At 40.9% G+C, this 26,369-nt stretch overlaps 2 protein-coding genes across 13 annotated transcripts in view; one reads left to right on the forward strand and one right to left on the reverse strand.

The window, feature by feature from the left end:
* The window catches only part of garnl3 (GTPase activating Rap/RanGAP domain like 3), a 59,802-nt gene extending 42,494 nt beyond the window's left edge, over positions 1-17,308 (forward strand). For 4 of the 12 annotated variants that reach the window (XM_069513192.1, XM_069513193.1, XM_069513195.1 and 1 more), the window contains 16 exons: positions 117-239; positions 3,718-3,792; positions 4,337-4,451; positions 4,590-4,616; positions 4,723-4,827; positions 5,666-5,782; positions 6,599-6,765; positions 7,593-7,751; positions 9,106-9,172; positions 9,482-9,589; positions 10,602-10,720; positions 11,208-11,343; positions 12,531-12,590; positions 15,103-15,321; positions 16,281-16,401; positions 16,485-16,814. In XM_069513192.1, the coding sequence (XP_069369293.1) occupies positions 117-239; positions 3,718-3,792; positions 4,337-4,451; positions 4,590-4,616; positions 4,723-4,827; positions 5,666-5,782; positions 6,599-6,765; positions 7,593-7,751; positions 9,106-9,172; positions 9,482-9,589; positions 10,602-10,720; positions 11,208-11,343; positions 12,531-12,590; positions 15,103-15,321; positions 16,281-16,401; positions 16,485-16,653 (1,887 nt within the window). In that variant the 3' untranslated portion in view covers positions 16,654-16,814. Of the gene's footprint in view, positions 1-116; positions 240-3,717; positions 3,793-4,336; positions 4,452-4,589; positions 4,617-4,722; positions 4,828-5,665; positions 5,783-6,598; positions 6,766-7,592; positions 7,752-9,105; positions 9,173-9,481; positions 9,590-10,601; positions 10,721-11,207; positions 11,344-12,530; positions 12,591-15,102; positions 15,322-16,280; positions 16,402-16,484 lie in introns of all 12 variants that reach the window. The other 8 variants (XM_069513197.1, XM_069513199.1, XM_069513198.1 and 5 more) reach the window with 5 other exon arrangements.
* A 4,099-nt stretch (positions 17,309-21,407) lies between these two features.
* Positions 21,408-24,726, reverse strand: ptges (prostaglandin E synthase). Its single transcript, XM_020081816.2, has 3 exons — positions 24,392-24,726; positions 24,198-24,280; positions 21,408-23,012 (listed from the first exon to the last, which is right to left on the reverse strand). Exons 1-3 carry the CDS (start codon positions 24,506-24,508, stop codon positions 22,763-22,765), a joined length of 450 nt encoding a protein of 149 aa, XP_019937375.2. The 5' UTR covers positions 24,509-24,726; the 3' UTR covers positions 21,408-22,762.
* Positions 24,727-26,369: the final 1,643 nt, after the last annotated feature.

The raw sequence follows: 26,369 nt of genomic DNA on the forward strand, positions 1-26,369 counted from the left end.
GTCTCTAAGACCCCTCTCTGCTTTCTTTTTCTCTCTGTGTGTCTTTGTGTGTGTGTGTGTGTGTGTGCGTGTGTGCATGTGTGCAACATGTTGGCTGTCGATGGTTCCACGTTTAGGTTCCTTTTTCTCCCCAGAACATGTTAAATCGGCGGTCATTCAGCGACGTCCTGCCCGAGTCTCCAAAATCAGCACGCAAGAAGGAGGAGGCAAGGCAGGCTGAATTTGTCAGGATAGGGCAGGTAAAAAAAATTACTCAAGCACACACACACACACACACACACACACACACACACACACACACACACACACACACTCATGAACACCCAACAACCAGAGCTCTGCAGTAAGCAGCCAGAAACACTGAGATGAACAGATGCATTAACACCTTGAAACTAGGATACACACTGACAAAGGTGGGTATGGGCTCACACACATTAGCACACAAATACATTCGATCACCTAAGAAACCGCGACACATTCAAAAAGATGTATTGACAACATGAATTCATCGCTACGTTACATTCTCTATTATACATGAACACAATGAAGTTAATAGAGACACAATAACCAGATTATTAGATAATTGCAGAATTAACAAATTAAACTGCTTCTTGTATTTTTTAACAAATACCAGAGAAACAATGTAAACCTCTGTCTGTAAATCTTTTGTCCACTTTTTTTATCATCCTTTATACATGAGAAATATATATATATAAATACATATTTCTTTAGCAAAGAGTATGTTACCATCTTATCTTTTGCAAATTCTAGCCCCTTTAGGACAATATTGTTTTTTTTTAACCCACAAAATATAATGGATAGCCCTGAGTGGTGTCATATTTGGCAGCATATTGACCCAACAACTTCCAGCAATAAGGTGAAGCAGTATGACTGTAGCCTGAGAGGGAAAACCCAGGGCAAGATAAGAAAAGTAATGTCTTTGCTGGACCGCTCACTGCTGCTCCTTAAGGTTGTTGCTTTGCACACACAGCAATAACTGAAGGTGACCCAGAGGATTGTTTCAAGTCTTTTATCAACTCAGATCCTCTCTCATCTGCTTTACAGCGGCTGGACACAGATCTGAGTAAGAAAATCTACCTGGGAAAATGAAAGTGAGGCAGACAGAAATAGGATTCTAAAAACTGAGAGGGATCTGTGTCTGTTTAAAATCAGAAGCATGGATAGTTTTAACTTGGGAACATTAATGTAAAGTGAAATGGCAATTCCAGAACAAAGAAAGCAATATTTGTGTTAATTCTCCACAGTATACTATCCACATAAAAATAGTGTTACTGAAGATAAAAATCAGTTAGCTTATTTGCGTCTGCGGTCCCTGGGCAGGAAAATATAAAACAAATACTGATTGTTACCTAATGAAAAAAAGACACATGAAACCAGTGAGCAATAATATATAATATAATATAACTTCTTTTTTTATTCCAGTGTTTCTATATAATGAAGCAAACCCTGTGAGCTAGGTCAGGCAGCCAACTCGAGCTGCGCTGCTCCAATCATGTGACACACATCATGTGACATACCTCATTCTCTCCAATCATCAATTATACACACCCACCTCATTAGGCGGCCTATTTAAGCAGAGAGAAATTTCCCATTCACCCCTTTGCTCGCACTGCTGCTGCAGTATCGCTACCAGTGGCTTCAGCCCCTCCACCACCCCAGCAGCCACCTGTAGGCTCCGACGGGGGGTTACAAGTATTTGCTCGTCACTCCCATCATATCTGTGTAATCATACCTGTTCTACTTCTTCTGCAATAAACATTTGAACGTGAGTTGTCTGACTGACCTTATATTAGAGCGCAAGGTACAGAGGACTTGGTATAAAATATAGAAATGTCCTCACAGTCTAAGGAGATATAAACATGTAATTCCTGTATTATATATCTAATAATGAATTTTGATAGATGGTTATTAAGTATTGGGTGATGCAGGTTCTGTTCTGAAGATGTAAGATTTGAGCAGGTATCATAATAAAAACAATGCAGAGATTATAATGAAGAAACTGAAGAAACAAAGATCTGTAACTGCGATAAAGTCATTTAGCAGCTCTGCCTACTGACCGGCAGCTGACTTAACTGGCGACATTGATACGATGATAAGAACAAGCCTCTCTGCCACAGTGCAGTTATAGTTAACAAGCTGATGTAATTACCATTAAACTTCTGTTCTGGACGATGACGTAACAAATATATAATTATATAGGAACAAAATATGAAAACAGGCAGCGTCCAACACCGGCAGCGTCCAACACCTGCAGGGAGGATGTCTGTGGCCTGTAATCTTTTAACTAATTTAAGGCTGATGGATGTGGAATGAAAAAACAAGTACACAGTATAAGAACATTTTCTTTCTCGACCACCCACTTACTGCTTGGAGATAAAGGATATATGTCATCAGAGTCTGCCTCCAAAGAAATTCTGTCTCTTTTTTCATTTGTCTGCCAACTTCATTTACCCACCCTTGTTCTTCTTTGTGTCACCATTTGTGTTTTCTACCTTGTTTTCCTCTTGTTTCCGTCGCTCACTGCTCGTAAACACAAAGCCGAGGCGTCAACACTTTGTGCGGATAACAAAGGAAGGTAGACGTGTCGAGTCATTGATTATCCAGTTTTGTAGAGACGAGGCGTTTGTCCTCAGCTAAACTGACTGTTAGCTCGTCGTGTGAAGCACATTACACGCTGTGATTTCATGTTCTCGTGGACGCCTGAGAAGTTAGAACATGTATTTGTTGTGTTTTCTGAAGGATGGTGAAGACACACAGCACGGTGAAGCCATTGTGCTGTGTCCTGGTATTGATTTCTTTATCTCCAGATTGCCTGTTTATGCAGATTTTTAAATTGAAAGGGCTTAGAGCGTAGTTTGGATTGGAATTTGTCAATCTGATCAGATGCTTGCTGATTGAACATTTGTGCAAAATATTTTCTATTTGAATGATTTTGTTTTATTTATTTTTGCTTTTCCGCCTCAGTGAGCTGTCCGTTACACTCGTCACGTCCAAATAAGCATGAACACCAGCAAACATTAATGACCAGTTTAGATATTTGTGATGGAATAAAAGGTGCATAATTCAGCGGGCTCATTTCACTGCTGTCCTCCGAGTGATGCATTTATATGCATGATTCACATGCAGCGCACATTCATTAATCCTGCACAGGGTCAGAGATTTAAAAGGCTTGTCCAGACATTATTTAATAACTGTGACATTATTTCATTTGAGGTCACATAGGTGTAGCTGGGGAATGCCTGCAGAATAAAGTTGTACCTGTTGTGTCAGCCAGCAGCAGGAAATGGAAAGAAGCATGCAATATTAAACAACTACTCAAATAGTCTTTTTTTAAATAATTGTTAAAAGTCGTAAAATGATCGATGAAGAAGAGAAAGCAAAGATAATTACAATTAATTTGTGCACCAGAATTTGGGTTCTTCCTTCCTTCTTCATGAATCATCTTAGGACCACAGATTTATCTTCTTACCCAAAAAGTCCACCTCAAGCAGCTACAACAATAAAATGCACTTACACATCGATATTTAAAGTCTAGTAATATTACATATGTTGACGTATACTGTGTGATACAACGGTCATTTTTCTTTTGATACTGTACTGGTGGGAATTATATATAGGGCTCTACTTGTATTAGACTTTACATTTTCATATATTATTATATTTTGTGTTAAACCTGATGCCGTTTCCTCTCTATAGGCCCTGAAGCTGAAGACCATTGTGAGAGGAGATGCCCCGACCAGTCTTGTTACCACAGGCCTGTGCAGAAAAGAGGTGAAAAGTCATTGTGGGTCTTTGAGACATTTCCCTGCCCAAAATCTTCATCTTAACAAGTCATTAAGTTTTATTTATAAGCAAGATTATCCAAAAACTACCTGACAGATTTATATAAACATAGTGGAAGGATGTGGTATGCATCAGGAAAGAACCAATTCAGTTTTTCTGGCAGATCCCGGAACGTGAATATTGCAGAATGGGGATTTTTATTTTGGCATTTTCACTGATGTCCCAGAAAATAATTCATGGAGCTTGATAAAAAAAATCTGACACATTTGGGGAACTGATATCTATGAGTGTGTGCAGTTTGATTGAATTTAAGGCGGCTGGTGGGCCTTGACAGAGGTTTGCACTGTTCTGAGTGCCATTCTATTTCCTTGAGAAATAAGTGAAACTGATGAAAATATGCCAGATCTGACTGGATTCTTCTCTGACCCATACTGCATCCACCCAAAAAGCATTGTGGAAATCTGTCTGTCAAAACAGCTGGATAATATTTTCTAATTGTACCCTCACATGTCTCTGTCTATATTCGCCGCAGCCATGGGAGTCCCAGTCGTTCTGCAGCACGTTCCCATATGAGATTGTGAGCGCAGACTCCTGGGGTCAGTCTCTGCTGGTCGCCACCGACGCAGCGGGGGTCATGCTGCTGGATGGTGAGGTCATCCTAATCAATATCGCCGCATGTCCTCTAAAATAAAGCCACCCATCCATATCCATTCAATACTGTGCTCAGCAGAATGCCAAGGCCAACAGCTAACATGATGATGATAATGATGTTGTCCATGTTTCAGGCCCAGATCCAGCTTCATCCAACGCTGGTGAGAGTGAAATCGATACTTCTTTTCCTGCTCAGAGGATTTATTTTACATTTATTTCAACCGGTATTTATCCGATTTTTTAAAAAATGTATTCATTGTGTTTCAGAGACGCAAGCTCTGCCTCCAGTGCAGGTGTTTGACAAAACCATGGTGGTGAAGCAGATGCACGTTCTCGAGCCTCAGGACCTGCTCATCACCAGAGCCGACAAAGGTAGGACTCAGACGAGGAGACGCTCGGCACCTCCTCACTGCACATCACAGAATACCTCTCCACGCCACCGTCCTTTGTCATCCGCTCGTTCTACCTATTTTTTGCAGCCGAACAGTTTGTATTTACAGCACATCTTTCTCTCTCATCATCCCTACTCCTCCCTCTCATTTCATCTCTGTCATCTCTCTCTGTGTTGTCGAGTACCTACTTACCCTTTCCACCTCCGCTGGTCTAGTGAACACATTGATCACTCGCTGTGATCTAAGGAAGCTGACCTATAGAGAACCAATCCCCGTCAAGTGTGTTTCAGAGATTGTGTGTGTGTGCGTGTGTGTGTTTATCCTCGGGGAAGGGCTTGACTGTGAGTGCAGTGGGCTTTAACAGACTGATAGATATGCAGACCAACAGACAGATAAAATGAAACCTGCAGACGTGAAAAGGATAGAAAAGACACAAACTGCATACACAGGAGGTTGCTGTGTAATAACTCACATCTGTACAATTTGTCGCATGTTTGCTTCAACCAAAAGAGCATGTAATCCATTTTTCTGCTGATGATTAGCTAACCCGGCTATTGACAAACAGGATTGACTCGGTTTTGATAGCAATTATGTGATAGAGGCGGAAAAATTTGTCACGACCGTACATGTGTGTGTGTGTGTGGGGGAGATTTTTAATTTCTGGGAGCCCGAGCCTTCTCGTAATCCGCCTCGTGCAGAAAAGCACTATTGTCTGGTGTCTCGTGGGAGGAGGCTAAAAGCAAAGGAAAAAGTGACGGCAAATTAAATGTAACCTTAATGCAGAACAGCAACAGAAGTGTCTCTTTGTTTGTTTCCAGGGAAGGATGCTCGACTCTATGTGTTCAGACTCAACACGCTCAAGAGAGGCCTGGAGGAGAAGCAGCTCGTCCGGAACAAGTGTGACAGTCGGGAAAATAAACTGGAGAAAACTAAAGGTACGACACGAGGCGCACGCTGCAAATGAATCCCTGCAACGACAAAGAAAAATGCCCTGTAATCTGCATAACCTTGCTTTAATTCAGGACTTAAAAACTGGTTTCACAATTATCCAAGTGTCTTAAAACAAAAATCGGGTTCACATTTTATCTTTGAAACAGGTTTTGCTTGGTGCAGTCATTGAATATCTCCTCCTATCATCTATCAAATGATTCTAGATATCTTTTTCTATTTGTATGTTGTTGCCTTACATTTAATATTTCAATATTAATGCATTCTGAAAAAAAGTTCCACACTCACAACTGCTGTGAAAACTCCGGGCACCATTCTATCTCTGATCTTCTAACCCCCTTCCTCTCAGCTCTCAGACTTCTCTCAAATCTAATGTATGTGGGAAATGTTATTTGTGTTGTTTTTGTCTTGAAGTAAGCAAATGCATTCAGTTTCCTCTGAATAGATGTTTGGAAAATCACTTCCAACTTTTGTTTTTTCAGATTTTCAAATCTTATATCTCCAAAAACTACATCAAGACCAGTTCCTGTGCATCAAGTTTAATATTCAAATGCAAATTGCGCTTGGCAAGTTTATTTATATTTGATAAGACATAAAACGCACGCTCTCAGCCTGAAGCAGGATATTGTGACCTTAATGAAAGTCGTTTCAACAGCAGCCTTTGACCTGCTGGTGGTGTGATGCCAGCTGTTTGTGGAAGCATTGATCTGTGGGATGATGCCAGGGAACAACACCTACAGCACAACACATGTCCGATATACCTCCTGCACTCTCTCACCCCATCCTCCTCCTCTTTGTCCCAGGCTGTCATTTGTACTCTATCAACACCCACCACGGCTCCGAGCTGAGGATAGTAGCAGCCATCAGGAACAAACTCCTCCTCATCACCAGGAAACATCTGCGTTTCGAGGGCTTCAGCGCCGTCTCCGCGGGGCCAGACTCGCCGGTGGAGGAGTTCCAGTACATACGGGTACAACCAACGATAAATGAGAAAAGATTGAACTGAAGGAATGAATGAATTTCATCTCACTTTTAAAGATAATTTCTCACTAAAGGTTACATTTAGATTCTACGTGACTTACATTTTCTGTGGATATCAGTGCACATTCGGGGTCCATAGCAGATAAACTTCCAACATATTCACCTAGAAATCAGAAAATATAATAAAATGTATGTTTCTTACATTTAAGAATCTTGACATTGACATTTCTTCAGTATCAAACTAAACTGGTGATCGTTGTCGGTGAGTTTTAGAACCAATACCAGGGGAAAAATATCAGAGATTTCAAGACTTAATTCTGAATATTACAATAATATTATGAGAATAAAGTCCTAATATTAAGATAATGTTACAAGAATAAAGTCAGGATTTGAGGCAACATGTCTTTTTAGAGGGGGAATATCAGAAGATCAGCCTCTCACCTGTGTTAAAGTAAGTTTCCAAAATACTGAGCGAGGCCAAGTTCTCCTTGTTGCTTATCTCCTAAGAAAACTTTTTTTTTCTTTATATTTGTAATAGCATGACTTTTGAGTATATTCTTGTAATATTACATCATTCTTGAAATCCTAGATTTCCCCTAAAGTAATGTGAGTTGGTTGCGTGTTTACCCAATAGAGGCAAGACAAAGAAAAATAATATTCTTATATCAGGAGTGAAAAACAATTGAATTATTATCTCGACCGCTGTCCTCAAGCTATGAAAACATTATGTACAGACAAACATCCATACGTCTGTTAAAGTGATTAAACTAATGTGTGTGTGAGCCCTGAGGTTATCTTGTACCATCCACCCATCAGGAGATCTGTCTGTGTGACCCTCCGGTGGTGATGGCTCTGGTGGACGGGCCGACGGGGGAGAATGACAACATGATCTGCGTGGCCTACAAACACCAGTTTGACCTGATCAATGAGAGCACTGGAGATGCCTACCGGCTACATCACGTAGACGCCAACAGGGTGAGGCACACTTGCACGCTCATACAATACGCTGGTGGGTTTCTTTTTGTCCTTTTTCTCCATTTGCTTTCATGTTGATGTGCTCTGCAGTTGAGCAGAATGGAGACCTTCAGTTGACCCAGTTAGTCGCTTTATTTACCTCTCTGATGAGCAGGCTGCTTTGGTGAATCAACACGTTGTCATTTACAGAGAGCAGCTGGGAGGAGACGTGAGGGATGAGGGTGCTGGGGGATGAACAGCTGCTCTAATAAACAGTCTTATTCTGCTATAACCATTTCTCATTCGACAGAAACAACAATAAACAACAAACTCAAGCAGAAATGTCCACCGATCAGTTACAACAGTTATTATTATTTCAGCCAAGGATGTTATGTTTTCATCTGCATTTGTTCGTTAGTTAGTTAGCAGGATTACCCAAAAACTAGAGGACAGATTACCACGAAAGTTGGTGGAAAGATGTGATGTATGATCCAGATCAGGGGACGGATCAAGGATTTATTCTTTTAGATACTTTTTCTCAAGAAACTAACTCGAAAATCTTCATGGAAAAGAAATCAGGCATGTGAGCAGTTTTCAGAACTTTTTGTGTTTTACTCTCAATAATCATTATGGTTATAACGTGGCAAATCAGCTTTGACAGACGTTTGTGTTCTTCCAGTTACATTTGACCTGATTTTCATGTTATGGCAGAGCAGTGTTTGAACAAAGCCATGAGGCTATGGAAAATAACTGGAAATAGAACATTTGTTTGAAATCAAATCATGATGAACTTTTTGAAAACAGGCCACGTTTGCTTTAATGCTGTGGCTGATCCCTGTTTATTTTATATGACCTAAATGCTACCTAAATGGTAAATGGGACCTGGGGGCCGTACTTCAAACCAAACCTTACCAACTCCCACACCCAAGAAACACATTACACCAAACATCATCATTCAGATTTTTTACCCTTTCTTTTAGTGTGAAAATTATAAAAGCAGTGCATACACACAAATAATTGCAAAGTATTAAAGTAGTATATAAACCAAACATCTAAAATGAAAAGGCTTTTGGCAGAAAGTGGTATTTCAGTCTTCAGTTAGGGCGTTTCTGAGCGTGGTGTCATTGCAGTCTTCTGTTGATGGCCGATCACAGAATTTAAAGGGGTCATAAGCCGTTCTCAGGGGCCCCCTCTCAGCTCTGGGCCCCACGCAGTTGCCTGCTTTGCCAACCCTGTTGCAGTGCCCCTGCCCAGAAGGTTACCCTTTACTTTAATCGTATGTGACCTGACATTACTTGTTAAAAACAGTGTCTCACATCCGACCTTTGAATCCTGCTGAAATGATTCCACTAAACTGACTCTTCTCTGCCTGCAGGTAAATTTTGTAGCAGCCATTGATGTGTATGAAGACGGCGAGGCGGGTCTGCTGTTGTGTTACAACTGTGAGTCTCCCTTTAACTCTGTACAGCTCAGTTGTTGTTTGTTTCAGGTCTCTTGATGTCAAAGCTGAACCTTCATTTTTTTTCTCTGCAGCTGGAAAAAAAAATCACATCACCCGTAGCTCTAGAATATTTAGGGTCAGAGACTTGTTATGAAATATATTATATTATATATAAATTATAGTCTGGATAAACAACAAAGTGGTGCTGTCAATCCTTTTCCAAAGTACAGAAGATAGAAACAATAGTAAACAGAAGAAAGTACAATATTGAATTTGAAAGTTGAATTTGTTTCCCATCTGTGTTTTACAGACAGTTGTTATTATAAAAAAGTTTGTCCGTTTAACGGCTCCACACCCATGATCCAGTCCAACACCTCTGACTTCCACTTCAGCTGGAACCAGATGCCCAACGCTATCGGTAGGTTACCACGGCAACAACTATTGAACCCCACCCTGCTGCTGGCCTGACCAGAGCTTGCTGTTGCCATGGGAACACCATGTGTAGCCACACGCATCCAATTGGCTTGTGAGATTACTGTGTGTGTGTGCTTTTGTACTTGTGCTTTTGTACTTGTGTTTAATTAATGCATGAGATGAATGATGAAATAATGAAAACACAATTGATACAAAACCTGAAATCCTGAGCCTTTTGAAAACAACGTGCTGCTGCTCTATAGGCTACATTGCATCTAATAATAACACACACAGACGCATCATTTGCTGAGTAATAAAACAAATAGCATATACTGAAAAATATTGGAGATCCTCAGATTAAAAGCAACTTTTAAAGCTGTTCTAATTGATATTTGAATTAATTAAATGTGTAATGTATTAATTTCAATGGATAAAAGCTAAAACAAGCTAAAGAAGTTGCTAAATATAAAGTCAGACTACATATAACTATCCGTAACTTTATTCACAGTAGCTTCTATTTTAATTGAATTATGACAGTTATCTGTTGTACAAAGTCAGGAACTGAGGCGTCATCGGTCATAAAGATCTAGATAATAATATGTGAATATGCAGCATTAATGTAGGAGCAGGCTTTGGTTGCCTGCAGGTACAGTCCATGTGGAGAGCAAAAGAGAAGGAACACATTGACTGAAATGCATTAGCTATCTGCTTTTTAATTGATCTGCATTCATATGGATTTCAAACACCTAAAAAGGTATTTTGTGTGGAAAGACTTGTATGGTAAAAGAAATCAGCCCTTATATCCAATGTACCTGAACCCTAAATGTTGGCTGTTGCCCCCAGAGTAAACTCACTTGTGTGAAGTTTGTGTAATTTGAGAAAAAAATTATCTTAGATAGTCAATTTGAATCAGTTAAAACAAAAAAAGAGAAGCAATTATGAAGACAGGGGATCAGTGATTGGTTGTAATGTCTATTTGCTGCTTGTTTCAACATAAGTGTGTGTGCTCTTTGCAGTTTGTGCATTTCCTTACATCCTGGCCTTCACAACGGACTCCATCGAGATCCGACTGGTGGTAAATGGAAACCTTGTGTACACGGCAGTGGTTCCAGAGCTACAGTTGGCTGCTTCACGGGTCAGTATGGTCGAGATTTGTCACGTAAACGTTCATTTTAGGTTGTGTATTTTGTTAATTTTTATTCTTAATTCTATCTGCAGCACTGGTCAGAGGTCATATAATTGAAGTAGCATTATGTTCACTCTTCCAGATTGTGAGTGTTTTCAGTGTTTTCAGGCCACTCTGCGTTCTAGAAGTAGCTGTCTCAGCTCTCTCATTTCAATCAATCTTTATTAGCCCAGTGGGAAATATGACTGGTGATATGCATGGCTACAAAGCAATAATACACTTGTAATTCATACAAGTAGATAATTTAAAACAGACCGCAGTGCACCTGACATCAAATAAATACTTCTTCTTTCTCTGCTCTCATCCAATCTCTTTGTTATTTCATTTTTATTTTTATGTTTCACCTCCTGTATCATTTCCATCCCTGTCCTGCTAATATTTCCTGGAAGGATCTCATTCCCTCTCTCTCTGTGTCCGTCTGTTTTTCCGCCCACAGTCAGACATCTATTTTGTTTCGTCGGCTCCGGTCAGCTCGGCCTCCAACTGCAGTTCAAGAGATACCAGCTCCCAGAGTTCCCCGCAGACGCCCACCGGCTACGAGATGCCCGTGTTCCCCTCGCCGCTCGGTGATGGTAAGCGCTGCAAAGCAACAGATGCAGAGGATGATTATATTAGTGCTTTGACGTTGTCAGAGTTGCCTGCAGACCTGTTTGACTTTGGATATTCTGTTCGCCCAGAGCTCGGGGTGCATTTACATTTACTTATTTCAGCAGAATGGTTCATTTTAGTCAAAGCCACACCCCCCCAGAGTTAACATTACTTTCCCTGATTAGAATTATTTGTGATATTTAATTGCATTTACTGTATATCTCCAATTACTATTTCCTCATCATTTCTCACTGACATAAGTCTTATGACACATTTTAAAGTAAACAAAGCTTGGAACTGTTAGGATCTGGAATATAATTGGCACTAATGTGAATGTGATTTGTAGTTGGACGGTCGAAACATGCAAAGGCATCATCTTTTAAATTCTTTTTAACCACAAATTACAGAAAGAGGAAACGACTAATGACCCCCCCCCCCCCCCCCCCCCCCCCCCCCCCCCGCCACTGCCACCGCCATTCAAGGGACACAATACATAACCTTAGAGGCAGAGCATGCTTTCAAGGATGATTAAAGATCAATACAAGCCCCTCCCTTCCACCCTCAAGCCCACATCCCTGTCTTTTATTGTACATTTGACCATACGGGGTCCCCCCCTCCCCCACGACTGACCTCTTCAGATCTGAAACTGTATTTGTGATGCACAGCTGTTGTCAGTGACTTGCAGGTCTGTCATTCAGCGGGAGCCACCAGAACGATGGCCGATGGCAAAGTCAGCTTCATTAGGCTCTGTAGCTGTTTCAAAAAGGACACCACGTCTTCCTCCAACACAACCATGTTATTCAGACGGCTGCAGCGGAGGACAAAGCTTTAAGGAAATAATTATTAAAATGTCCTGGTTGTCTCGCTGCTGCTGCTGCACAATCAAGGTGCTCTTTTCCTGAGGGGGGGAGTGGGTATTTACAGGTCCCATTAAGGCTAACAGGGGGGAAGGTCTGGCTGTCGCTGCTGCAATTAGCTGAGGAAGGGCTTTATGCTTTTAGGCTGGTCTGGGCAATCATTTCTCTCTGAGGGATTCTCATTTTCTCTCCTGTTTTCAGCATATGATTGTGCACCGCTGGGACCCGATCACCTACTGTGTGCGCCTAAATTGTATGTACTGTGTGTGTGTGTGTGTGTGTTTGTGTAACCCTCTTCTTCATCCCTGGTTCAGATTCAATACGGATCCCCTATGGTACCAAGCTTTCCCTGTACATGTCTAAGGATGCCGAAGGTACTGCAGGATTCTCGTCCTCAGCTCATGAAAACGCTCATAACGCTGCCCCACTCACATGCACGTGCTCGCAGAGTATATCACCCTGTCTGTTCCAAGGCAGCATGTTGACTTAAACGTTGGTTGAATGTTAAGTGAACATCATGTCTTCCCCACCTCCCACCCCTTTGTGTCTTAGAGAATAAGAGGGTCGAAAAAGGGGAAAGTTAAAAAAAAATTAAAAACGAAAAGTGAGGCGCAGGAGATAACGGGAGATGTTCGGAATAAGAGGAGGATGAGATGCAGGAAAGGTATGCATGAGTGTGAGGGGGGGAAGGGAGGGGTTGTGTACAAGCGGGAGGTGGGGAGAGGAGAAGGGAGGGAAAAAAAGGGAAAGAGGGAAGAAGAAGACACGTCTGCCGCAGCATGATTTACAGATTGCACTGTCGCCATGGAGACTTTTGTCAGCCCTCGCTTCGATCCAAAGTGCTTGTCCAAACAGCGGTGCCACAATCCGAGGGTGAGGGTAGGTGGGGTGGGTGTTGTAGCAGAAGATGCAGAGGGGGGGTTGGAAGGGGTGCTGACAAAAATCCCCATCCTCTCACTGCCTGTGCACCTGCTGTATCTGCTCCTCGGGGAGGGGGTTTCATCTGATGTAATCGCATCAGTAACGCCAACGAGATGTTGTTACTGATGTGGCTGCAAGACGCCGCCTGCCTCCACTGGTTTAAACGCTCACCAAAACAGCCGAGAGCGAAACGAAAGCATGCTGTCCAGGAGAATTCAACTTAGTGCTGAAAACACCACATTCAGATTTATTTTTATTTTTGCCAGTGTGATGGAGCATGACACCTCCCCTGGTCCAGAAACACACGTGGAATATATTGATCTTTTGTGATTGTATATTCCAAATAACTGCATGCTTTTCCTGCATTTTGCTTTAATTATTGCCATGTTTTGCCGGCACGGGTGCAGGAGGCAGGATCTGTAACAACACTAACACAGTGTACCTGTCAAACAACAGCACTGACCCTCTATTTTCCTCCATGGCTCCTCATTCACCTCTTCACCCGCTGACATTTCAGATGAGACGGTGCTCTTTGTGCAGCGTAAAGCCTCCACATTGACTCAGTCTCATCCATGTTGTTGCTACCAGCCTGTCTCAGCGGAGCAGTCTGCGGCTGCTAAACTGCAATACTGCTCCCGGATGGCACAATTGGGCACTGCAGGCTGGCACACTGCAGCATCGCTAGCAGTGTGTCCCCTTTGTCAAACTCCAAATATCCATTTAATTTGTTTCAAACTGACTTTAAGCACTTACCGTCTCTGCGGAATAGATGGTCTGCTCTAACTGGCCAAAAGTGAACAGTTATATTACGGCTGATTAACTTTAAGATCCCATGCTGTTTCAGTAAATAGGACTATTAATCACGTTAGTCTTTATTTGAATAAGGGAGTTTGTATTGCATCAGTTTGTCACCTCCCAATCTTGTTAAAATGCAATATGAGTGTGTGAGTGTGAGAGAGCTTTTGGATTTAGGACGTTCTGCATATTTTAGTTCATAATCTAATCAACCATTCAAATTTTTTTTATACACATTACAGTGACTGTTCATCACACTATATACCATATGCAAATCACACCATAATCACACCACATGTAAGCTTATGCTGTTGCAATCACCTGTCTATTTTGGAAACTTTCTCTGTTGATGCGGTTAAGGACTTTTTTTAATTATTGAATAGACCACTCCACATTTAGCTTTGGACACAGACAGAAGGTTCACCTGCTGTTGTCTCTGCGAGTCTGACAATACAGCATATGAGAGCAATGCTTTAATCAGCCGAATGTCACAGGGTCCTTAATTGCACCACTGAGAGGAATTGTTTGATATACTGGACAATAAGTTTATTCACTTTGTGGCTGAGCGTTAGATGAGAGGACTGATACCACCACTCATGTCTGTGTGCTAGTATGCTCTATGATAAGGTGGCGGGTTCTTAGCCTCGTTAAAAGGATGGAATCCACTTACTGATTTTAACTTTTTCCTTTTAAGCTAAGCTAACCACCAGCTAGCACCATTTTTATCATACAAGCATGAGACTGGTATCGATCTACTCTAACTCTGAGCAAGAATGCAACTAGGCTTTATTTTCCAAAATGTCAAACAATTGATCTAAGAATTGTCATTGCTCCTAACACCATTACCATGACCAAAAATAATAAAAATCAAATACACTAATGGTAAACTATTAAGCAGTGTTATGTCTCTAAAAATATGGAAGGCTATAAATGCACATATGCATTTTTGTAGCCAACGGGGTACAACATGAAAAAAAACAATTTGGTGCTTAATTCGAGGAGTTGCATCATGCATTTCTCATTCACTGCCATACATTCCTCTTCTCACCCATCGTTGCTCTTTATATATATGGTTTCATGTCTTTTCTCATGATCTGCTTTGTCCTTGTCTGTACTTTCCTGACTCTCCTCCCCTGCTTTCTCCTTTTTCCAACCGTCTCTTACTCTCAGGAGAAGCAGCATGCAAGCACATGTTCAAGATCCCTCTGTGTAACTTGGTCGGCCGGAGCATTGAAAGACCCCTCAAGTCCCCGCTGGTCAACAAGGTTATGACGGCGCCGGCTCCGGCTATGTTGCCGCCGACTCCCCTGATCTCTGCAACACACTCACTGTCCCTGTCACGCATGGAAATCAAAGAGATAGCCAGCCGCACACGGAAGGAGCTGCTTGGTAAACTGAAAAACTATATTATAACTCTACAATACATATATAATCCATTGTCAGTATGCTAAATGTAAGGCTACAACCAGCAGCTAGGATATCTCAGCATAAGGAGTCTGAACAGACTCAACTCGCTCACAAGGTAACAGAAGCCAACTGCCAGCACTTCCAAAGGTCACTTATCAGCGTGTTATGCTGTGCTAATCCTTGACCAGGAAGCAGAGGAAAGTCATGAAGGTCACTGCTGCTGAACAAGCTCAAAGAAAACCTTCTGTAGTTTTATAATGTGCAAACTGTTTTCAGTGTTTTCACGAAAACCTGCTGCACACGAGAGGATTTCCAAAACGTGGGAGAACACAGACATAAGATATAACAGATTTTTTTATACTTAAATAGTGAATATGTGCACAGTAGATGATCCTGTCAAGACTCAGGACTACACGTGTGGTATTTAAGTGTTTTCTGATTCTATAGAAGCTGGGAAACAATCTGGAGGCGTCTCTCAGGGTCCTCAGCTAGTTTTGCTTGTATGTGTAATGTCTTGGACTAAAAACAGGACACATTAAACACAATTACACAAGTTTGTCCTCCTTTTTTGCCATCCACCTTGTCCTGCAAAAAAAAAGTCTTATTTACGCTGCAGGCAGCCATGTTTCTGGTTAGGCTTCCCAGTCTCTAATTTGGCCATTATGGGTTTCTGCTCACTCGCCGAATCACTGTCCTCGTCTTACATAGTCTCCCTGATTTCCAATTGTAATATTGATATTTACGTTACAAAAACAGTGAGATTATGCTTATGGCTGTGAACCCCTCACTCTTGGCCAGATAATCTGTTCAGACCAGCCTCAAAATGTCTTCTAGTGTGCAGCCGGCATAAACCAAGCTAGCTGGCTGTAGCTTTGCATTTCCCAAATGTTGTAATAATCCTTCAAGTAGTGTCCATTTTCTGTTACGTGACACCAATGAAGGCTTGACAGAGGAACCAAGTGGGAAGTCGGACAGTGGAACAGTCAAACAGAGGAAGATGAGCAAGAAGAACACTGAGGAAGAGCCCAAAGCTCGAGCACTGACGTCAACAAACAGTGACAGGTGACAGTGACAGATTCAGCAGCAGCTACACATTTAATTTGTTGTATGATATTTGAGCTTGAATTCTACCTTTCTGTGCACAGCAGGTTAGCATCAGACTCTTTTGACGCAGACCTGGACGTCCAGCTGCATTGTTCGTCCAGTTCGGAGGCCGAGCCAGAGAAGGCGGTGCTGCGGGGGGAGAGCCCACCTCTCGCCAGCGCGTTTGCCCTCTCTACATCGTTTGAAGAAGATGTCCTGGACCTAAAGTGAAGACAATCCCATCGTGCACTTCTCTGCCCGCCCACTCCTGTACTGTCACCATTATTTTTATTGTTTCGTTTTGGTTTGTTTTTAAGTAGTTGAATCCTTTGTTCTTGTCGTTTTTTTGTTTGTTTGTTTGTTTGTTTGTTTGTTTTATATCTAAGGTCTCTCCATTCATTGGACAAGATGGGTGCGGTGGGAGTTAGAAGCCGTGTCCGTGTTCGTGAGCTCACCCTCAGCCGCTGTGTGTTGGGTGTTTGTGTTGCCCCGCACGAAAAAAAAACCCAAAGAGGCGATGAGGTCGTGTAAGATGCCGTGGTTAATTCAGAGTTCTGCGATGGTTTTCGAGACAATGTAAACGGTTTGATCCCAAACCACAAACTGAATGTAAATCTACACATTGAGGCACGGCTAAAGCCCCCGCGTTCACAATGCCCTCAGAAGTTGCTAGAGCTTAATATGTGTTGTATATTATGTGATTATTTCCAATCCACTTTCAAATGTTGTAAGATATGCATATGTGTGTGTGTGTGTACATCTGTTTATACATGAAAATGCATACACAGTGACAGGCATGTGTGCTTGTCATGCCTGTGATGCATATTTATAGATATATTATAAAAATCCATTTTATTCCCATATTTAGTAAAAGTATGATGTTTTATGCTGTCTGCACATGTTAGTCCTTATTCCTCTCCTCAGTCACAGCACACAGTTAGACAGGGCTGGAGGCAAAGTCTCCCACAAGTGCCATTTCCCATCATCCTTCACTGAACTACACCTCGAAAAGCCACCGCACTCTGGTGTCTGACAGTAGCAGCCATGATTGTAGTCAACGTTAGATTACTACGGTGACCCACAGCTCCTTTCATTTACGATTCACATGTGCTAAACATTTTACGCCCTCATAAGATGGAGGCAACATTAAATCTGCATGAGCCGCCTTTGCTCCGAGTATTCTGAGCCAAAACATTGGCTTCTTTGGAAATCATGAGGTCTGCAACGTGATACCAAAAATAAGAGCGTGAAGCAAAACTCAACCTGAGACAACAAAAAGGCACTGAACACGGTTATTACCAATTATATTGTTTCAAATGAAAAATGAGCCAATACTACTCACTAAAATGGGTAACTATGACTGGGAAGCATGTAAAATTAAGAAACTATATAAAACAAATTCGCTTTCAAATCTTAGTCCTGCTGTTTTGATTCCAGATGTCCTGCAAAAGACTGACTCACAGCTGGAACCACTGGTGTCCAGCAATTGGCCAATTCTGCCAACATCTGTGCTTTTTTATTTCCACAGTTTAACCACCACATGTCCTTTGACAAGCAGCTAAACGTGTCTTTAAACCCAACGAAGACGCATAAGACATGCAATGTTTCTGTTCGGATCCTGGTTTAAACTCCCAAACTGGTTAACATTCATTCAAAATCAAAGTGTTTTACTTAAATAAAGTTGATGAGATGGATTAAAAGAGCAGCACAGACTAAAATATTTTGACTTTTAATAATAAATGGATCACACATTTCCCATAATTAAACCCCTCAGTAGATTCTGTCCCTATACCTCCTCTGCCTTCTCAACACCCACTTCTTTCCAAATTGTTTCTTTCCAGTTTCTAACGTAGGCTTTCTTTAAAGAAAAAAAGTCCTGCGTTCAGTTACCGTTATGAATTTAACTGGTGATAACATTCATCCAATTACAACAGGGAAACTCTGATTCAGACTTGGCATTTGTTAATACATAAGTATCTGAAAAGATAACAAATAAGGATAACTCACATCCGCTGAAGCCATGTTCCGAGTTATTAACCCCAAATCTAATGGACATAGAGTTATGTTGTCGATAAACATTTTTTTAATCCTTACACAACCACCTGTGTACTCGTATTAACAAATCTTTCAATGATGTTCCATTCACACATTGTTAGCAGAAAGCAAGAAAACAGCCTTTATTCTGACCTGGAAGTGCTCACACCTGATTTACATATATGGTTCTTTTCCCTCAGACAAACTTGTGTAGTGTCAGCAGATAAACAGCTTTTGTTTGCTTCTTATTTGTAGCAGTTGTTACCAAGTGACACCAACAAAGTTTACGGATCCAATAAAATTACTCTGGATCTTATTTTTATCAGTAAATTAGAGATACCACCACCAGCGTCAGACTCCTGTTATCTATGACTGACGCGAACCTTTTCGCCTCTAGGCCGTTCCTAATTACGATTCAAACGATATGATGTCAGCCCAGAATAAGTCTCGAGCCCAAACTGAGATAACTCCAGCCCTTTATTACGGTTCTTTTCTCTAATTAAAAGAAGAAGAAAAAACTCCACTGGTAACCACAGAAAACATTACCTGACTTTGTTTGCACAGGCAGAGTAGGTCTCATCATGGCAGTTAAACCGAACCAGTGGAGGGCCCCTTCACAGTAAAAGGAAATATCAAAATATACGGTTACAGATATGAAAATACAGGTTTTCTCCACTTTCTAAACTCCACGTTGAATCGGTCGTGTGCAGAATCTAAAGATGAAACTCTATTTTTTGAGTAAATAAGATAGAGTCAGTAGAACCACATCAGAAAGCTGAAAGGGTCAAGAAACATGGGAGCAGTGGTTCTGACTATATGCTACCTGTCTGTATGAGAGCGCCTCCATGTGGCTGTGTCACAACACAGCAGCCTTCACATCCTGCATGAGCCTTCTTCCATCCTCCCTTTTCCCCTCCTCTCATTGTTTCCGATGTTCTCCTCCTGCCTGTGTCAGTGGTAACCGTCCAACACTCTGACAGACTCAGAAAACTAAAAAAGGGAAGATGATTATGATGATGAAGGGAGTGTAGGTATTTTTATTTTTTTGAGGAAACACACTTAAATCTTTATTGCTCTGGATGAGTGTGGGTGATCGGGGGAAACACTGCTTCTCCTTTTTCTCTCTTTCTGTCCTTGTTTCTACCTCCCCTTGGCATTTAACTGTTTTGTTTGTTTGTTAATTTTTGTTTGGTTTCTTTCTTTTTTTGTATTTGAACCTATATTTACTGTTTAGACTGTTGCTGAACCTCTCTGTGATATCAAAATGAAAGAAAATGAACAAAAAAAACACCAAGTGTCTTAAAATATTGTATTGCCATCGTTTTTAATGCCAAGTACTACTTGTAAATGTTTGTGTATCAAATGTGGCCTCAAATGAAACTGAACTATATTATTATTATTATGATTATTCTTATTAATATTATTTGAGCAGTTATTTTAAACAAGTGCTGTAGACCACTGCTGTGAAAGTAGTTGATTCTGTTCATTGATATGTAATAAATATTTATGAAATTTGAACTGACCGATGTTTTTGTTTTTAAAAATCTTAAGTGGCGGCCCTTAAGTGGAAATCTTAAAACAAAACAGCTAAAAAGAGAAAAAACTTTAACAAAACACAAAAGCAAATAAGAAAACACAATGGTTAAATGTGAAAACACGACCAACAACAAATGTGAAAACACAACGGCAATATGTGAGAAAACATCAGCAAATGAGAAAACACAATCTTAAATTATCTTACTCGGTCATGTTTGTTTTACCATCGCTACATTTGTCAGACTTCTCCTTTATTTCTTTATTTCTGTGTGATTGCTTTCTATGTAGTAGCCTAAAGCTTTTTTCTCAGGCTGGCTGCTTTACTGAATGAGTGTATGACAGAAACATAATTGATGCTCCTGAGGTTACATGTGGATGCTTTTTTTGACAGATATTTGAGTTTATCGAAGCTTTTATCACTTTGAGTGTCATCAACATATTGTCGTGATTTTTCCATGATAAAGAAACACACTCTTATTACCTGGATTAACAGGGTTTAATGTCTCCCAAGTCAAAGTGTGTCTGCCGGTGAAATACTGTGATATTTACTTTAATTACATAAAGTCAAAGATGTTATAAGTAGCTCCTGTGCTGCCATGCAGGTTAATGAGAGGTTCAGATGTGATGACGCACATTGTTTGTTCTCTGTCGGTGAAAACTGGAGCCAGCCGTGTGTTGATTGGTACTGTCTCTGTGTGGCCACAAGGTGGGGATAAATAAGGATGTAATTGCAATATGATGAAAGTTTACTGCTTTTTAATTTCTGCTGCTTAAGACAAGTTTACAACCACTGAGACCACCTACATTTCTATTCAGCTCATTAAACTACATTGTGATATAGCATGTTTTACAGTTCCATTAAGGTTAGGAGTAGGTTTAGGTTATAAGGTTAAGGTTAGGGTATAGGTAAGGGTTGGGCATTTAGTAACTATGATTTAGGTTGGTGTGTGTGTGTGTGTGTGTGTGTGTGTGTGTGTGTGTGTGTGTGTGTGTGTGTGTGTGTGTGTGGTGGGTGGGTGGGTGGGTGTGTGTGTGTGAGTGTGTGCAGGCATGTGTGTGTGGTGAAGGAAGTGCTCAATTATGTTATTTTTATCCTTGGGTAAAAGTGCGGTACGTAATTGCTTTAAATTTTCTTAAAGTATTCAAAAGTAAAATCACTTCAACTACATCATTATGGCTGAGTGTATTATATGTGTTATGTAAGTGTGCTATGAGGTGGAGGAAAAGAGTAAGAGTTCCCAAAAATAAATCTACTTAAGTAAAATACAGATACATGAAAAATGAAACACAGGAGAGGTGGAGTGGTATAGGAGGAAGGACATGTGCCTGTTTGTTCAAACCCTGTAGAGGCAGGTTGCTACGGCCACTCATGCATATAGACCCACCCCTGTTGCTGGCGTTTTATTAGCTTTAGGTTTCACTCAAATCATGTTTATTGTTAAGGGTCATTATTCAAAGACACGGCCATCCCACGCTCCCCTGGTCTGTTATATTTCCTTTGTGCAGAGATTAAAAACTATAATCACAAAACTTAGCTGCTCTTTAATTCCAAGTTTAGTCATCATCACTGGAGGGAAAGTCACACATGAGATTACCGGCAATACAATTTGGAAATTTGTTTCTGGGAACCAAATGCACGTGAAAATGTGCAAACGTCATGCTCATAATGCGGTGACACACTCAGAGCAAGCTGTAACCACATTCAGCACAAAAGCATGAGTGCCCAGGAGTCTATGGCTTCCCAGCACCGTCCAGCCCCTCAGCATATGAAAAAGAATACAGCACAGCCCAAAGGTCTTACACAATCAGCAGAGGAATGCTGGAGCTGTTCCGCAGACCTCTGGATCATCTCACCCTGGCACAGGGAAGTGGGGCCTCCCGACCCCTTAACAATACAGCACACTGTCTCTGCACAGCCAGGCAAAGTAAACACTGATCCATCTCCTAAAATGATTCAGATACTGGATTAACTGTGTTCAAATAAAGGATGGGTCGGCTCGGTTTGATTTATTCCTTACAAAATGTACGGTGAATAATAAAATACGATCACAATACTTTTAAAAGCTGTTTTCACAGATGAACTATTTCACATGCGCTTCTCCGCAGGTTCTAGTAAGTTACATTTCTCAGTACAAACTGTGTTAGTTTTTCCAACTCCTTTAAAGGCTTTTAAAGAGACACACAGTCTAACTTGAAAACTATTTAACTGAGTTGTCCATCATCATGCCAGGATCCATTATGTCTTGTTGAATGTAGCAATGCAAACAAACGCTAACACAACAGATGGAATATCCACACAGGAAACCGACGAGGCCGCCGTGAATAGGAGATCACATGAATGTTGGCCTGTGTTGTATGTAAACACAAAAAAAGGGGGTGAGGGATCAACACATTGTGCAATGCAGTGCTGGAAAATATTCCCCGAGAAGTTTGAGCCAAATGTCTGCAACTGTGAGTTTTAAATTCCATTGTCAACTTCAACAAAAACTGGTTTAAGAAACAACAAGATGAGCAACAACCTTCATTTGCATTTTAAATACACAAATACAATACAAAATGTCAACTTCAATAAACTTTTAAAACATTCTCACAACAAAAATACTGACAAAATCTCACAAAACCCAGTGAAGGCGTGATCACACACACCTCGCAGTGTATTGCACTCTGGCATTCTTGTCTTTTTACGATCTCCCTCCCAGGAGTCTGCCCAGTATCCGCCTCCTGTTTGTTTTCTGACACAGGCCAACCTCAGGCCCTCGTCGATGGGTGTTTAAGCATATGATGCAACCGCCATGAGAATCTGCAGGGCCATCGAGACGCAAGGTATCTGTGCGAAGGTGTAGGCCAGGGAGCGGGTCGGTGCCTGTAGGGCCAGCAGGTAGGCAACACTGTGCAGCACGCGGCACACGAAGAAGACGAGGAAGTGGAGGCGGGCTACGGCCAGCGAGGGTCCGGTCAAAGAGTAGACGGCCCCCAGGAAGAGGAAGGGGAGGATGTTTTCCAAGTCATTACAATGAGCTCTGTAGGAGAGAAAGGCTTCCATCACACATCTCTTTTTACAAAATACGACAAAGGATTCTTCCTCTACTTCAGTGTCTCGTGAATTTGGTTATCTTGGTATTCTGGAGAATTGGATGTCTAAAAAAGGGAAAAGGTCTCGACAACATTGAATTTCCTACTGAGGTGACTCATCAGTTTAGTTCAGACCTGTTCATCTCAAATGAATCGTGATCTACAGCAGATGTGTGACTTTCCCTTTTTTGGCAGATCGGCCACGCTGTTCTCTTTCTTCCTTTCCATTGGGTTCAAATTCAGAATATTCTGGGAAGCGTGCCCGGTCAACAACTCTTGCAGAAAGTGCACGTTACAAAAGACGTGATTAGTTTGCAGGTTATTTGAAACGTTGCAGCCCCCCCCCAAAAAAAGCACCAAAAACGTATAAATGCCTACCAATGCATTTCCCTTCACACATTCCATGGAAAATCCACAACAGACAGATAAGGAAAAAAGAAGGAAAAGTTTATACCAGCAGGAAAACATCTGCTTTTCTAACGTCACGGATCATGACAAGTTCAAACAAAGTTAAGTGCTAAAGGCTGCCAACTCTTGTTAAATATCAGTGAAGGAAAACACATTGTCTCATTAAAGTGTTGCATGAGAAATATGAACAAAGTATTAGAGTCAGATTTGTACGTCTTATTTGTTTTTTTCCATTACTTTTACACAATTTGACTCCTGCATTTTTTATAAAATACTGTAGCAAGCCAAAGAACGTCCCACAGGCTTAAGTCAACATTGTGCATGATATTTTAACCTAACTCAACATCTAGTATGAAAATAAAGTATGAAATGATAAGATTACACTTCATTATTAGAATGTTCTTCCAAATTCCAAAGACAAAACAACATGCAACATCAAATAATGATCATGATGGCAGCGTGCTAATGTAGACACTGAGGGTTGGACAATATTTATGATGCTACCAGTGGTGAGAAGTTACGAACATGAGCAACATTTGGAAGAACTTTACAGGAGTACTTTCACTTATAGCCACATTTATTTGGAACCAACTTAATTCAATTCAATTAATAATTGTGTCTATATTTCTCAGGATTATAGTTTGTTTTGGTCTCTGAAAGCTGTACAATGTAAAGTATTTTATTTAAGTTTTTATAAATATAAAAGCATGTCTTTCTGCTCTCACCTCCGGGATCTCTCCACATATGGGTCCTCTCTGTGATACTGTAAACCTCCATGTCTCATCGCGTCCTCAGGGTTGGCAAAAGCCTTTCAGGAAAGAACAAAACATAACTCAGTCAGTAAAAAAACACAGTCTATGAGTTGATATTCATGCTGCGGTATGAAGTATCCTTCAGTCCCTCAGAATCCTGGACTCACCTTTTTACGCAGCCTCAGTTGCCCCGTTATAATCGCTAAGATGTACATTTTGACCACCAGCAACACTCCGTAGAAAACAAAACAGGAGAAAACCTCGTTTCTTATCATGGCTGCCATAGCTGCTGTGATGAGGTGAATCCAGAGTGAGTTGCAGAGAGAGCCGCTCCGGGGCTGGTGCGTGCGTAAAAGCTGCACAAAGTGAATGTGCCTCTGAGCGCAGGGTTTTTTTTTTGTAGCGTTACTGACGTCAGCAGCCACTCAGCGATGATGGCAGGTTAATCAGACGAGACGTGTCATTCATGTTTCATTCAGCCTCTTTCTCCACCATTTCGAAATGTATGCCCTGAGGCTTCGTTTAAATACGCTTGTAACTGTTGAGTGACTTTAGTTAGAAAGTAAAACTAAAGGAGGGCGAGGTGGTTGCAACAGCTGTCTGCATTTCTCAAACACAACTTAGACTAAAGCAACCAGATCTTAATCTACGATTACACATGACATATATTTTTTTTATTTATTGTAGTGGAAGAAGTCAGATTTTGACAAAAACTCTTTATAAACATAATATCAATCGTTTTTCCTAAATTATGTAAGTAGCATTTTATTATTGTGGCTGGTAATTTGAAGCAAATTTGAACTATTTGGCATTTTGTTGGATTTTAAGATCATCTAAACAGTTATTTTTCCTGCAGAAGCTTCACAGGGACCTTAGGCAAAGTGGATCAGGGAGCCGCACATTGAACTAAACAAAAATGGTTTAATCAGCCATTCTCGGGGGTCCCCTCTTAGCTTGGAGTCTTTAGTAATTGTCTGCTTTGTCTATACCCTGTGGCAACACCCCTGGTTATCAGATGAATATTTTAGTAAAACATTTGATATTTCTCTCTAAAGTGTAGTGGAGTTGAAAGATGACGTATAAAATGGTTCTTGAGTAAGTAAGTTCAGAATATAAATCTTTATGATGTTTCTCAGCCAGGGGGCTCTGACCCAGAGACCCTGTATGAAGAGACTGTTGACATTCCAGGTTTTAAAGCAAATAAAACGACCTCAAAGAGACACACAAACACTATAAAGATACCACAACCATCACAAAATGTAAAACCAGACACACACAATTATAAGAAAAGTTGAAAAATAAACACAGCACGATGAGGAATAACCACAAAGTGACAACAAATGCAGCCACATAGCTGAAAGGATGTGTTGTGTCTCAAACGTCTGTGTGCAGAAGCAAATATTCTCATAATCAATTCATGACTGCAGGTTATTGAGAATAAGGGAAGCTATTTATGAACGTTATATATAGTTCAAGTTATTTTTGTGAATCATTCATGGAACTGAATACATAATATTAATATTTAACTATTAACAATGTACAGTTCAAACAGTAGGAGAGAGTAATGTATTTTTAAATTTGTGTCTTAACACTATTGTACACAAAAATCTAACCGTACCAGTCTGCCGCACCCTCTATCTTCTTAAGATCAGCAGTTTTGGCAAACCTCCGTGACTTAAATCCTATCTGTGTGTGTCTGTGTGTGTGCGTGTGATGCTGTTGGCTGAGAAAAAACTTTCCTTGACATGACCCAGTGGTTTGAGTCAGAGACTGACTATTTGACTTGCGGAGCCAGCACATCTTTTCTTTTGCGTACACTGTGGTGGTCAGACCAAAACAGGGGCTGTTGAGGTTTGTTGCAAAACAAAGGAAATTTTCATTTTGAGTCATGAGTCTGATGGTGCCATGATTCTGCTCCTCAGTTGTTCAGCACAACATTATTTTACACTGTACGGTGTTAGAAATACATTTTGTTGATGCCAGCAGAGGTTTAATGTATGAAGTTATATCCCTAACATTCGCAGGTGGTTGACCTTCAAACACCCAAGGGATATTCACCATCTCGTCCTATATTCTAAAATGATTCCACTTGTCCAGTGTATATTCATCATGTTTATTTACAAGTTTATATTCTGACGCCTCTTG

The sequence above is a fragment of the Paralichthys olivaceus genome, chromosome 18 (assembly GCF_024713975.1).
Source record: "Paralichthys olivaceus isolate ysfri-2021 chromosome 18, ASM2471397v2, whole genome shotgun sequence".
Classification (NCBI taxonomy): Eukaryota; Metazoa; Chordata; class Actinopteri; order Pleuronectiformes; family Paralichthyidae; genus Paralichthys; species Paralichthys olivaceus.

What these genes read in the sequence shown, in the direction of transcription:
- ptges (XM_020081816.2), bottom strand. Translation starts at nt 24,508, where the DNA reads ATGGCAGCCATGATAAGAAACGAGGTTTTCTCCTGTTTTGTTTTCTAC. An exon ending in AACTGAGGCTGCGTAAAAAG is followed by an intron (nt 24,281 to 24,391) that starts GTGAGTCCAGGA and finishes CTTTCCTGAAAG; the next exon opens with GCTTTTGCCAACCCTGAGGA. An exon ending in TATGTGGAGAGATCCCGGAG is followed by an intron (nt 23,013 to 24,197) that starts GTGAGAGCAGAA and finishes TCTCTCCTACAG; the next exon opens with AGCTCATTGTAATGACTTGG.